Source organism: Phodopus roborovskii, unplaced genomic scaffold (genome assembly GCF_943737965.1).
Source record: "Phodopus roborovskii unplaced genomic scaffold, PHOROB, whole genome shotgun sequence".
NCBI classification, from domain to species: Eukaryota; Metazoa; Chordata; class Mammalia; order Rodentia; family Cricetidae; genus Phodopus; species Phodopus roborovskii.
In genome coordinates this window covers 11145161-11157500 of record NW_026126638.1, presented here as the reverse complement: position 1 = coordinate 11157500, position 12340 = coordinate 11145161, and the positions used below count along the sequence as shown (strand labels likewise).

General features: G+C 39.4%; 1 protein-coding gene across 1 annotated transcript in view; it reads right to left on the bottom strand.

Moving 5' to 3' along the window:
• The window catches only part of Pik3c2g (phosphatidylinositol-4-phosphate 3-kinase catalytic subunit type 2 gamma), a 221596-nt gene that overhangs the window by 121828 nt on the left and 87428 nt on the right, over positions 1-12340 (bottom strand). The window contains exon 17 of the mRNA XM_051173115.1: positions 850-943. Coding sequence (XP_051029072.1) covers positions 850-943 — 94 coding nt within the window. The remainder of the gene's footprint in view (positions 1-849; positions 944-12340) is intronic.

Here is a 12340-nt window from a genome sequence, read left to right as displayed (position 1 = left end):
CAAAATAAAAAATGGTTGTTGATACATGAGAATAACACCTTGGGTTGTCTTCTAGTACACACACACACACACACACACACACACACACACACACACACAGAGAGAGAGAGAGAGAGAGAGAGAGAGAGAGAGAGAGAGAGAGAGAGAATAAAAACAAAAAGCACAATGTTGTACTTCTTCAATATTCAGCGTACAATTGTATTGGAGCAAAACTTCCCTTCCATAGTGCCGATGCTTGCTAACTTGTTCATGTGTAAACCACATAACTTTGGTTTTAGCCTTCCATCACGTTCACACTTTCAGGGCTGCTCATAGCTCCAGTCACCTTTACATTGTTTTCTAGAAATTTTCCAATGCTGTGAGAGTCGATGTTGCTAAATCATGCTAATTGGCATCAGAATTGGTGGTAAAAAATTACTTTCTCAAGAGTGATAATCATCAGTAAGACTCTCTATAGGAATGACAAGAAACTGCTGGATGATAAGCTGTTTATTAAATAACTGTTTTCTATAAAATGCTTTCAGTTAATGTCTCATTGATTTACATACTCAGTCATAAGATGATCCCCCCCAAACATTTCTATGTTTTCTCCAATACTATTACTAATTACTAAGTGAAATTACTTTGTGAAAATTTTTCTTTTGGCCTTTTATATGACTTCTTGTTAACATATCATTTTTTGGATAGAAAATGTCTATAATAATCACGTGGACACATGGGATGTAATCAAACTTTTCCTTGGCCAAATTTCACTCTAACATTTCAATGATTTTGTGGGCTTACACTGGGAACCTTTAGTGAATGATTGTTTTAGGACCCTGGGATCGCTTGGTAACCCTTGGCTCTTACCTGAACTAGCTGTGGGAGATACTCGAACAGTTCATCAGTCAAGAGGTTGTCTAATTGTTGAACAGCCGCTTCTCGAATGTCTTGGTCTGGAAAACTGACATGTGGGTGATATGACTATAGAGTTGGAGTTGACTGAAAGTTGTAAATTATACACACACATACACAAATACACACACACACCATCTGGGAAAGATGAAGAATTCCACCCTTAGTACATAATGTCCTATAATCATCTCTAATCCAATTACGATAATCAGCATTCCTTTCTTTTCATGTTCTACAATATAGAATCTATACTTTCACATGCTCTGCAACAGAATGCCCTATTGACTAGACTTTTCATGTGGGTTAGGTCCCATCCCTGTCATCACTCTTAGCTATAAAATATAGGTTATGAGAGATTTAAAATAAATCTCTCCTGAAAGGGCCTGAACAGCCTTGCTTCTTATTTAGCTATATATTTGTTCCAGAAATTATTACCCTCTAGAGATCTGGTCATTTGTATAATTAAAAATGCTACCTAATATTTCAAAGTGTTTTTGGCCAAATGTTAATGAAAACCAGACATGGAAAGTACTTTATGATGAATGGACAAATGTAACTTAATAAGGGTGAATCTTAGTGGACTGGGAAACCCTTGAACCCTATAGTAAGATTTAATATCCCTTAGACAGCTAGCCAGTACCAGATTTTGAATTTAATTTGTGAAGGTGCTTAGCTTCTGAAATCACCTTCCCCCCAATTTTATTCTTCAATGGACTTTTAGTGTTGCCATCATCTTGCATCATCCAAAGATTACACTCTATTATCTCAAAGTTACTGGAAGTGTCTGGAAGTCACCTGCACACACTACTTTAAACGTTCTGACTAGCAGAGTGACATGCATATAGACTCAGCCAGATTTGGTAAGACTACTTATTTTTAAAGGGAGAAGCCTTCAAAAATATATTAACAGATGTAGTTTAACTTGAAGAGACACCTTATGGCATTGAAAAATAAAGTAATGACCGATAATTGAAGAAAATACTGCATTCCTTTCGTAGGGAAGTAACAATATTATATAGTCAGTCAGGGTGCTGAAGATCGGCTTCCTATGGTGTGGAAGTTAGAAAACTTCACTCTTTACTGTAAAGTCTGCTCTTTTCTTTTCCCTTTCTTTCTTTCTTTCTTTCTTTCTTTCTTTCTTTCTTTCTTTCTTTTTTAGGATATTAGGTTACTGAAAGGTGAAATGAATGTTATGCAACTAGAATCAAGTAAAAAAAAAAAGGGGGGGGGCATTATCCAGTAACCCTAACTGTCCTTGAGAGCAGTTTGGAGTGGGAGCCAAGTGTTTCTTCTAAATTTACAGTGTGTTCGAATTGCAACTCATATCTCACTTCTAACCATTCACTTGAAACAAGTATTCTGATAAACAAATCCACACCCAGCCCTGTTTCCTCTTCCCCTGTAAAGACTCTAACCACGAGAGGTGATGAGAAGTATGGTCAAGACCCACCAACAAAATATTTCTGAGGCCAGAGGATCTCAGTACACCACACAGGAACACAATGAAAATGCAAGGGTGGAAGGCTGGCTCATTTCAGCGTGTTAAGACTAGATTTTTCTGCCTACGTTCAGTGGAGTCTAATTTACTGTTCTCAATTACTAAACCATTTGTCTAAAGCCTGTCACTATCAAGGTGAGTTTGAGGATAGTCTGAAGCCTCAGAGGGAATAATGATAAACGCTGAAGGTGTCTTGAATCAGTGTACTCATTTCTTGCCGGCCTGTCTCCTCTGGTTGATATGGATGAAAGTATAAAACATATGAAAAAGTATGAAACATTTTCAACAGAACAAAACTCTGGCGGACACTATATATTGTGCCTTAAGTTTCATACACTAGGTCTCAAAATTCATGGATATGTCCCCAGTGCCTCTGGAATTGTGGTGACTACTTATGTGCTTGGCCATTATCTAAGCTAACCCTGTTATCTTTCTCCTTAGATCAGTCCACTTCTAGAGTACCCTCTTCTCCTTATAAAGCCTCAAATTCCGAAGTCAGCTAGAGTAGCAGAACTGGTGGGCTCCGGGTTCAGTGAGAGACTCTATTCCAAGAGTAAACCAGTGTTGGGGGGGGGAGACACCGGACAGTGACCTCTGGCCTGCATACGTGCATACACAGGCTACTGTACCTGCTTAAACCTGTTCACATAAAGATGTACACACACACACACACACACACACACACACACACACACACACGCACACACCCCACACCCCAAACCCTTTTGAATGTGAATACCCCTAGTAACAATTTCTTTGTTCTCCAATGATATTGACTTATTTACTTCTGGTTACTTGGGGCTGGTTAATAAGGACTAAGAATTATAATTTTTAAAAATGTGCTGGAAGCCTTGCTCCAGATGGGTTTGATGACCTGGGGTGTGTAAATTCGGTGCCATAAAGAAATTGTGGCTACCTGTTGTTCAAGCAAGTGGCCCTGAATATCCTGGGGTATCTTTATAGTTTTAATGGTTTGCACGAATAGTTTTACAATCAGTTTTGCTTCCTACATTTCTATGAATAGTTACAATAATTATCAATTTGTTCTTTGCCTCTCCCCCTTTATTCCCCAACCCTCCCACCAGTAGCCATTACCTTTTTTTTTTTTTTAAATCTATAATCTATATCTCTACCGTTAGAAGCATAAGCAGTCTTGCAAGCTACAAAAGAACCATTCTAACTAGGCATACCTAAGCAGTTACAGAGTTATGCAAAGTAAGAGACACTTTTGTCTCCATTAATATTTACATCAGGTTCTCTGTACTACTTTATCCCCTCTGGGGATATACCAGGTTTTCTCATTTATTCTGTAGGCAACATAAGCTGGAAACTTACTCTTAATAGTTGACACTGTTTAACCCTTCTCCTTATGTCTGTCTCTCTTAACTTCTTGGGGCATTGGCACAATTATTGGAAATGAGGGATCCTTTCTCATTCTTCATTTGGTTTACCTTGATTCCTTGATCCTAGTCTGTACCCATTAACTCCTAATATCATCTATCTGGTAATGCTTCTTTACAACTCTTACAAGTGAAATCATTCTTTGCAGAACAGTTATGCAAATATGTAATATTAAACTTTATGACCTCCTGTGAATCATTCAGTATGACCAACATAGTGAAAAATAGAATGAGTAAGATACACACTTCCAGGGCCATGGCAAGAATCACGCAGTGAACTGTCAACAGGTCTTTGCCAAGTGGATCAGGGTCTCCATGGCCTTACCACAAGGAGAGCCATTCTCGCTGCTCTCAGGACTTGCTCCCCAAGAAGACACATGGATCTTGCCAAAAAACAAACAAACAAACAAACAAACAAAAAACAGTCTTCCCTTTCCTCGGTGAGGGACACAATAGACCGAGGGTAATGTTTACTGCACCTTCTATTATTATTATCCCTAGGATTTAGCAGCATGCTCCCTGTATTGTAGGTGATTTGTCAAAATGCATTGATGATGAAGAAAACAGCGCTGGAAATCATACTATAGAGACAGACGGCTTCTCGCTGTGCACCCAGATAATTTAAATTGGTTGCAGCAGGTTTAATTCCACAAATATCACCTACATAAATTTCATACCTTTTTCTTGTCTCTCAGTCAAAGGGGGGGGGGAACAAAACATAAATCTGAAGATAATGGAAAAGGACATGTTCTAATGTCCTCAGGAAGAAGAAAACAAAATCTATTCATGTTTGTATAGTGAAGCGGAAAGGGAAAATAACACATGCAGATGCCGGGAAGCATGTTTTGTATTTCGATGAAGAGGGATGTCTCATATTCATTACCTTTGCTTGGAGTTCATAAAAAAAATTGGAAGTGAAATTGGGACAAACCACATGATATCTTGGGATATGACTAAGAACTCACTTGACATTTAAGTGTATCCAAACATCGCTTGCATCTGACTATTTTCGGAAGAGTAGGCCACCTTAGGAGATGTTTGTGGTGTTGTTGACATTCTTAAAACAAGGGCTCTTTCACACAATGCTGGGAGTACAGGACATGTATTAAAATGAAACAGACAAAAATGCTTTTAAGTCATGCTTATTTTTGATGTAGTAATTTAACATTTGGGAATCAATCCTAAGGGTATAATAGGAAATGTACATGAAAACAAGTTTATTCAAAACATTGGAAATATTATATTTGTCTAAAACTAAATAAATTCAATACAGTATAATCACTTGGTATATTGTATGTAGGCACCAAGCAAAACAATAGAGTTTTTGATGATCTGAAAGTGCTTTATAGTAGTATAATACTGTTTTTTAGTAGACAAAGTAATCTGTTTAAGACATTTCCATATATACATATAATATATTTGGATTGTGCATGTTTTTTCTTTGTTACTGCTTTTAACACATATCCTTTTCTTTGAAAAAAAAATAGTATGTATTGCTCCATTGCTTTTAATAAAAAGGTAGAAGATATCAAAATTATTTCTTTAAATACTTTAAGGGAAGTTTCACACACAACCTTGATTTTCTAACCTAGCCATAGTTTTTTCAAACCTACTAAAAATAATACATTTTAAGGAATATTCATCCTGATAATTAATGAAAATATGTGAATAATTATGGATTTATTACAAGAGTGTGAAGAAACATCAAATATTGGGCTTTTTAAGAAGGAATCTCATCGTGTGTGTGTGAGGGGGAGGAAATTAGCATTCTATTTGTTAGTTAATTTGGAATAGTATTCTGGCATAATAGGTCTCTGGACAATGTATGCATGTTTTTTCATGGTCCCTGAAGTCAGGTGTGGATCAATCAACAAACATGTTCTGCAAATCCTGGCATTTCTTCCTTCCGATGTCTGAAATTATTTAAACTTTCTATAGGGATTTAGCTGCCGGCATTTCCTGATCAGTAGCTTGTTCCTCAATGAGGAGAGGGTTACCCAAATGGGGTCTGACTTTGACTTGATATTTACAGACCAAAATGTCATATGTAGCAGAAGACGCCTGCAACCTATTTGAAATTTTCCACAACCCAGGTTATACTGAATTTCTGAATGATTTGATTTATTCATACACACGCATAATCCTTGCTAGTCTGGAGCTGGGAAGTCTCTTAGGTTATCATAGCACCCCAGAGGCCGCCCATCGTTGCAGGAATGGACATGTATGCTTAAGGTGTGGTTCTTCACAAACGCACTACTGGGAGACTCATCAGGCAGACACATCCCATCTTTATAATTAATCACAAAATGGATCCTCAGAATTTAATAGATGGAAATCTGGTTTGAATTATAAAGACCCAGATCTATGGCATGCTGCTGTTCGTCTGGAACAAGAGGGCATTACAGAAGGAAGAGGTTATTTCAGCTGACAGAGAGGAAGCCCACAATGGTGGCTGAGGCGTGGCGACAGGACCGTGGAACAGTAAGCTGAAAGATCACGTCTGAATCTCACAGGGTGTTGGTGGCAAGAGGAGAATGCAAGTTGGGGTGAGTGAGGCTACAGATCGTCAAAGCCTGCCCGGTGTCACACTTCCTCTAGCCAGGCCACACACCAGAAAGGCTCCATACCTTCCCAAATAGTGCCACTAAATAGAACTCAAGCTTTCAAACACCCCGGACCGCAGAGGACCCTGCTCACATAAAGCACCACAGGAAGTGTCTGAAGCGGGAGTTGGAACCGAACCATCACTCCACATGAGGAGTCAGCACGTAATTGACCTCTGAACGAAGCTACAGTGGTTTCTCTGGTACTTGCTGAAAGATTAGAACATCAGCAAACCCCTGTGACGTGACTGCTAAGAAATGGCCCGAAAATCAAACATGATCCTCTGCCCAGTGAGACCACAGAGGAAGTGCTCCGGGACTAATGCTTTGGAGGCCAATGGAGAGAGAGTTAGGGCCACACGGTGGACTGGAAACACAAGGAATTCAGTATCACGCGAGTTCAGGATGGACGCTTTCCAGAGTTATTCTAACAAAACATCTAGACCTTATTGTGCTAACAATGTAGAATGAATCCAGTGGGCTTAAGGTTAAGCAGAAGGTTCCGGTGCAGTGACAATGGTCACACAAAGGGACCGAACAGGACCAGGTGGCGGCAAGAGCAGACCGGTACTCAAGACATGTTCGTGACTGCACGTCTCCAATTTTGAGTCTCAGGATACTTTACATTCTTAAAAATTATTGAAGGTTTCAAGAAGCACTTTTAGTAAATTATGTTTTTCAATAGCTATAGTAGAAGTAAAATTGGGATATTTAAAATAGTTACCAACTTATTAAAATTACATTAATATTCTCATTCCCAGTTAGCACACACACTGTAGTTCTACCAAAAATAGTCATTTAAAGAAATCAAAAGTATTTAGTCAGGAAAGTGGTAATTGTTTTATATTTTGCATGATATTCAAAGTGTAGCTTAGTGGAAGACATCTGGTCCTATTTTCTTTATTACATAAAATCCATTGCAATATTGGGAGTCCTATAACTTGGGAAATGTCACTTCTCACTTCATGAGTTTGATAAAAGTCATTTTCAAATTACTATAACAACAGTTTTGGTCTTGCGGCAGGTCTGCTGACATCGGTCCTCTCTTGGATAACCTCTGATGTGCAGGATAGCTTAGCCTGTATGATTGTTATGGGTCCACAAGGAAAGCAGTCAGCACCTCTGGTTTGTTTCTCAGACAGCAGGACATGGGTTTGCTAATTTCCCAGGTTGTGGTGGAACATTAGTTTAATGGTGCAAAGTTGTGTTGCATTTGCTTAATCCTGTGAAGCTATGCTACTTGGCCTGTCTAAATTGTCCTAATAAAGAGCCAAATTGCCAATAACTAGACAGGAGAGAGACAGGCAGGGCTGCCAGGCAACAAGAATAAATAGTAGAAGAATAAATAGTTGAGGAAAGACGGGAGAAGCCAGAAAAGGAGAAGGAGGATAGATACCAGGGGCTGGCAGCCACATAGCCAACCATGGAGTAAGAAGGAAAAAAAAAAAAAAAAAAAAAAAAGATATAGAAAAACGAAGAAAGGCAAAAAACCCTGAGGCAAAATGTAGTTAAGGAGAAGCTGGATAATTTAAGCTAGAAAAGCAGACTAGAAACAAGTCAAGCTAAGGCTGGGCATTCATAAGTAAAATAATGTATTCATTTGGGAGCTGGGTGGCGAGCCCTCAAAGAGTAAAACTGAAACAAAACAAACAATAGAAAAACTACCCTGGGTGGCTCTGAGTGATCCAGCCAATACTCTGACCTGGGAATAGTTATTCTCTCCCTCCCCAAACCTTTCTTCCTCAGCAGCCTGTGAGAATATGACAGGGACTCTCTCAGGCCACCTTCAACAGAGCTCATGAACTCATGAAATGATTCTTCCATGGAAAATACATCTTTTAAATTTTCCACTTGACTTTTATTTTGTAATTTCTATTTTTATTGTTATCCACATTCTTGTCTTTACCTTTCCCCTTCCTTTCTAGCTCATGATATGACACAGAGAAAATATTTTGCTCAAACTTTTAAAGCACTGTTTCAAAGCTGAATACAACACAACAGATATCAACCTTTAAAAGAAAAAGCAACTTCAAGTCAACCAAAAAGCAAAGAAATCTGAGATCAAATTTAAGCGTAAAAGAAATGTCAAGCCTTCAGTGTACACAGCATGAATTCATGGAGAATGCCACAAGGCTATTCACAGTTAAAAGCTCCAGTGCCAGGCTAGAATTAGAAAATCGTCAGAAGGAAACAGTGTTTTTCCAATAGGTTTTGAGTCTGATGACACACATGGCATCAGCTTGAAAGAGAAATGCCAATATAAATATCTGTGTGCTCTGTTTCTAACAGGAAAAGCGATAAGATCTGGCAGGCTTTTTTAAAAATATTATTCCAGAAAAATGATGAATGGGGGGGTTCTTTAAGGTGATTGAGACCCTCTACATATTGAAGAATTAATGTCCCTTCAAGGCATTTTCCTGCATTTATGGAATATCAGAACCCAGGACGATTTGGAGAGCAGGTGTGATCTCCTCATGTTGTCCTGGAAGACTTTGAGTTTCAGAGTTGCAGCAGTTTCCCTGAGGACATCTGTCAGCATGGAAACCAGAACCCAAAACTCAGAGACCTTGAATGGCATCACTATGCTTCCAGGAAAGCCTTCTGATCATCGGTCTAGAAAATTAATGTGTCCACACATAAAATCAAATAACTAGCTTGGAGCTGTTATTTATTTATTATACTTGAAGTGGAACAATGTTGACATGCAATAGTATTTAATTTGAATGAGAAACATTCCCCATGGAACTGGTCCCCAGCTGTGCATTCTCTCTCTCTCTCTCTCTCTCTCTCTCTCCCCCCCCCCCCCGTTCATGTGTGTAGACGAAGATGTGATCGGCCAGCTTCCTGCTTCTGCCACCATATCATGCTTCCCTAGCCACGATGGACTCTCTATCCCATAAGCTAAAACAAACGTTTTCCTCCTTAAGTTATTTGGTCATGGTACTTTACCATAGCAACAGAAAAGTTACTAATACGAATAGCAAGCATTATAATTTATCTAATTGGACTGGAGCACTGGGATAGCCATGAACCAAAGGCTTAAATAAAAAGTTGGGAACTAATTAACTACATTGTCCTCATGCAAAATGGATAGATTGCAAACATTCTCAGCACAACATGATAATAAGTCAAACACATTAACTAGCTTAATTTAATCTTTCTATAAAATAAGACCATCAAAAGGGTCACAGGGCACCTCATGAACTTGTAGGTCTTTTATAGATTAACTAAGAAGGAAAATTTAAAGTACTAGAGAAACAAGAATTTTTCTTCCTGTGCTCAGTGGTGTTTTTTTTTTTTTTTTTTTTTTTTTTTTTTTTTTTTAATTCCATTGCTCTGCTTAAGGCCTGACTCCATTTACTGTGTCTCTAAAGCGGTTCTTTGTAATGATGCTCTAACCCCTTCCTGGTTCCCTCTGATCACTCGGCTGCTTGTCCCCTTCTGTCCCCTGGCCTTTCTTTGTGTTGCTCACACAAAGCTGCTCTGTCACCTATCTCCTAAACATCAGTTTGTTTGGTTTGTAAAAGTCTCTTCTACTTCTGTGGCTTCCATTACTGTCTAAAGATCTTAAGGCTGTTATTCTTTGAGGTTTATTTTCTCTGCAAAGCCTCAGATCTCTGAACTGAACTACATACCAGGCAGGTCCGAGGATCTCATGTTAAGGCTTTATTCGATAAGCAAAACCCTCCAACTTATGCTGCTCGAATCTGCTGTTCCTTTTATGGCCGGTGTCTTAGTCCACAATAGGATTTTCATGCACTTAATCTAAGCTTGGGTTCTTTATTATCTCTCCTCTCTTTGTGGCTTTCTTAAGAAACATCCCCCCAGTCCACTCCGTGGACCTCTGCTGCTGCCAAGACTAAGCCAAGAAGAATTTTGCAAGGGGACTATTGCTAAGCCTGACATCCAGCTGCCATCCCCTATTTAAAATGAATTCTTCACACAGCTGTAGAATTATTCTTTTTAAATACAAGTCTGTTCACAAAATTCCAGGGACTGTTGTAGTAAGCCCATATTTCCTACCTGGATCACAAGGCCCCACATAGACTTCCTTAGGCCAACACTTTCATTCTGTGCAAACTCTATTAGGATAAATCATTTTACTTCCCTCTGAACCCTCATTGCCCTGCACATGGTACCGTTCTTGAAGAAATCGTTGCAACACTTAGAGTTAGGACTCAGGTGCACTGTGAACATTTCCTTGCTTTCTTTGGCATAATTTGCTCTCCCTCCTTTGGGCTCTTGGAGAACTCATTACTCACTTCAGTTAAGTCTAACAGAACACTTCCTGTGGTGGCCTATAGTGCTAACCTTTCCTTGCAAACTGTGTGGTCTTCTTAGCAACACTCACTGTGGCTTATTTTTCCTCTTTGATTAAGTGCATAGCACATATGTTTGCTCAACAACCCATAGCTCAATTAGGCATCTAAAAAAAATGGAAGTTTTAATTGTCTGAGTATTGAGAATTCTCTTCTTCCTACTTACAATGCTAGGCAAGAGTGACTTCAGAAGAAATTTACCTGTACAATAAACAAGAGAGTGACTTGGTGCACGTATTTTGGTGATGTCTCCTTCCAAGGGAATTGGTTAGGAAACTAAGGTATGGCTTATTTAATATTGCTTTTCTTCCTAAAAAAACAACCGTTTTACATTGTGTACCAGAAACCGGATTTGGCGCCCTATAAGACTTTTATTTCAGTTTCTGTTGTAGTTCTCTGAATTTCCTTTTAAAAATAAATCTGATCTTTAAAAACGACTCTTCATTGCTTCTGTAACTTATTTGCTGTTATCCACTCACTCATCAGGGTTCAGAAAACCAGAGCCCAGCCCTAGCCCTAGCCCAGGTTTTAGCTCTTATTCCTTCCCCAGTTGAAGGTCGGTCACCCAACAAGCACTCTGCTGTCACTCAGTGGTGGAAATGTGAACACCCAGCGACCCTTTCTAGGTGTAGTAAGCATCAGCATATCCCTTGCTTGCTTAGAATAAACACAAATGATGAGGAGAGTCTTCGGGGCCGAACCAAACAAAGAGCGGTGTTAAAATCTTTCAAACTCAAACTAGAGCCAACCGGTTCTCAGGAGGTTAAACCACCACCACAGATGCTTCAGAGAAGGGCAGAGAGGAAAATGGAACTGCGAAGAAGGAACTCATGTAATGAGCACACACTGTTCTCAGAAAAGTCCGCTTTTGAATTTAGAGTTGCGGATAAGCTCGACTCTGGAAACAGCTTGTTCTCAAGTATTTTAACAGTTCAGTTAGACTGAGAGTTGGGAGTCGCAGGATGCTCACAATGGAAACTCGCCAGCCTTGCCAGTGGCGTTATCTGGTGCCTGATAAGGAGCCCAGAAGCCTGCAGTCAGAGCATGATCCCCCAGGACCCCAGAATGCAGCTTAATAAGCAGGTCTCTGCTTTGACAGCGTCCTGCTCATCTCTGACTATTAAATCTGATGATCCCGGAGAACACTGCTGAGTGAACGGAAATCATTTATGTGCGATAATATAGCCCTCGCTCTTCACCACTGGGAGAGAAAAGGATAGAGTGTTTAAGCAGTACTGAGACTTGAATATCTCCAAATGATCCCCAAAGATTTCCTCAGACCCAAAAGCACCAGAGAAACAGCTGGTAGTGAGATTCAGGACCAAAGCTAGGTCCTCTGTAAGAGCAGAACAGGCTTTTTTTTTGTTTTGTTTTGTTTTAAATTAACAATGGGATATTGGTGGCTCACTCCTTTAATCCCAGTCCCAGCACTCAAGAGGCAGAGGCAGGTGGATCTCTGTGAGTTCGAGGCCAGCCTGGAATACAGAGCCCAAGTTCCAAAACAGGCTCCGAAGCAATACAGAAAAACCCTCTCTCTCTCTCTCTCTCTCTCTCTCTCTCTCTCTCTCTATATATATATATATATATATATATATATATATATATTTCATTTATTTATTTGTTTCA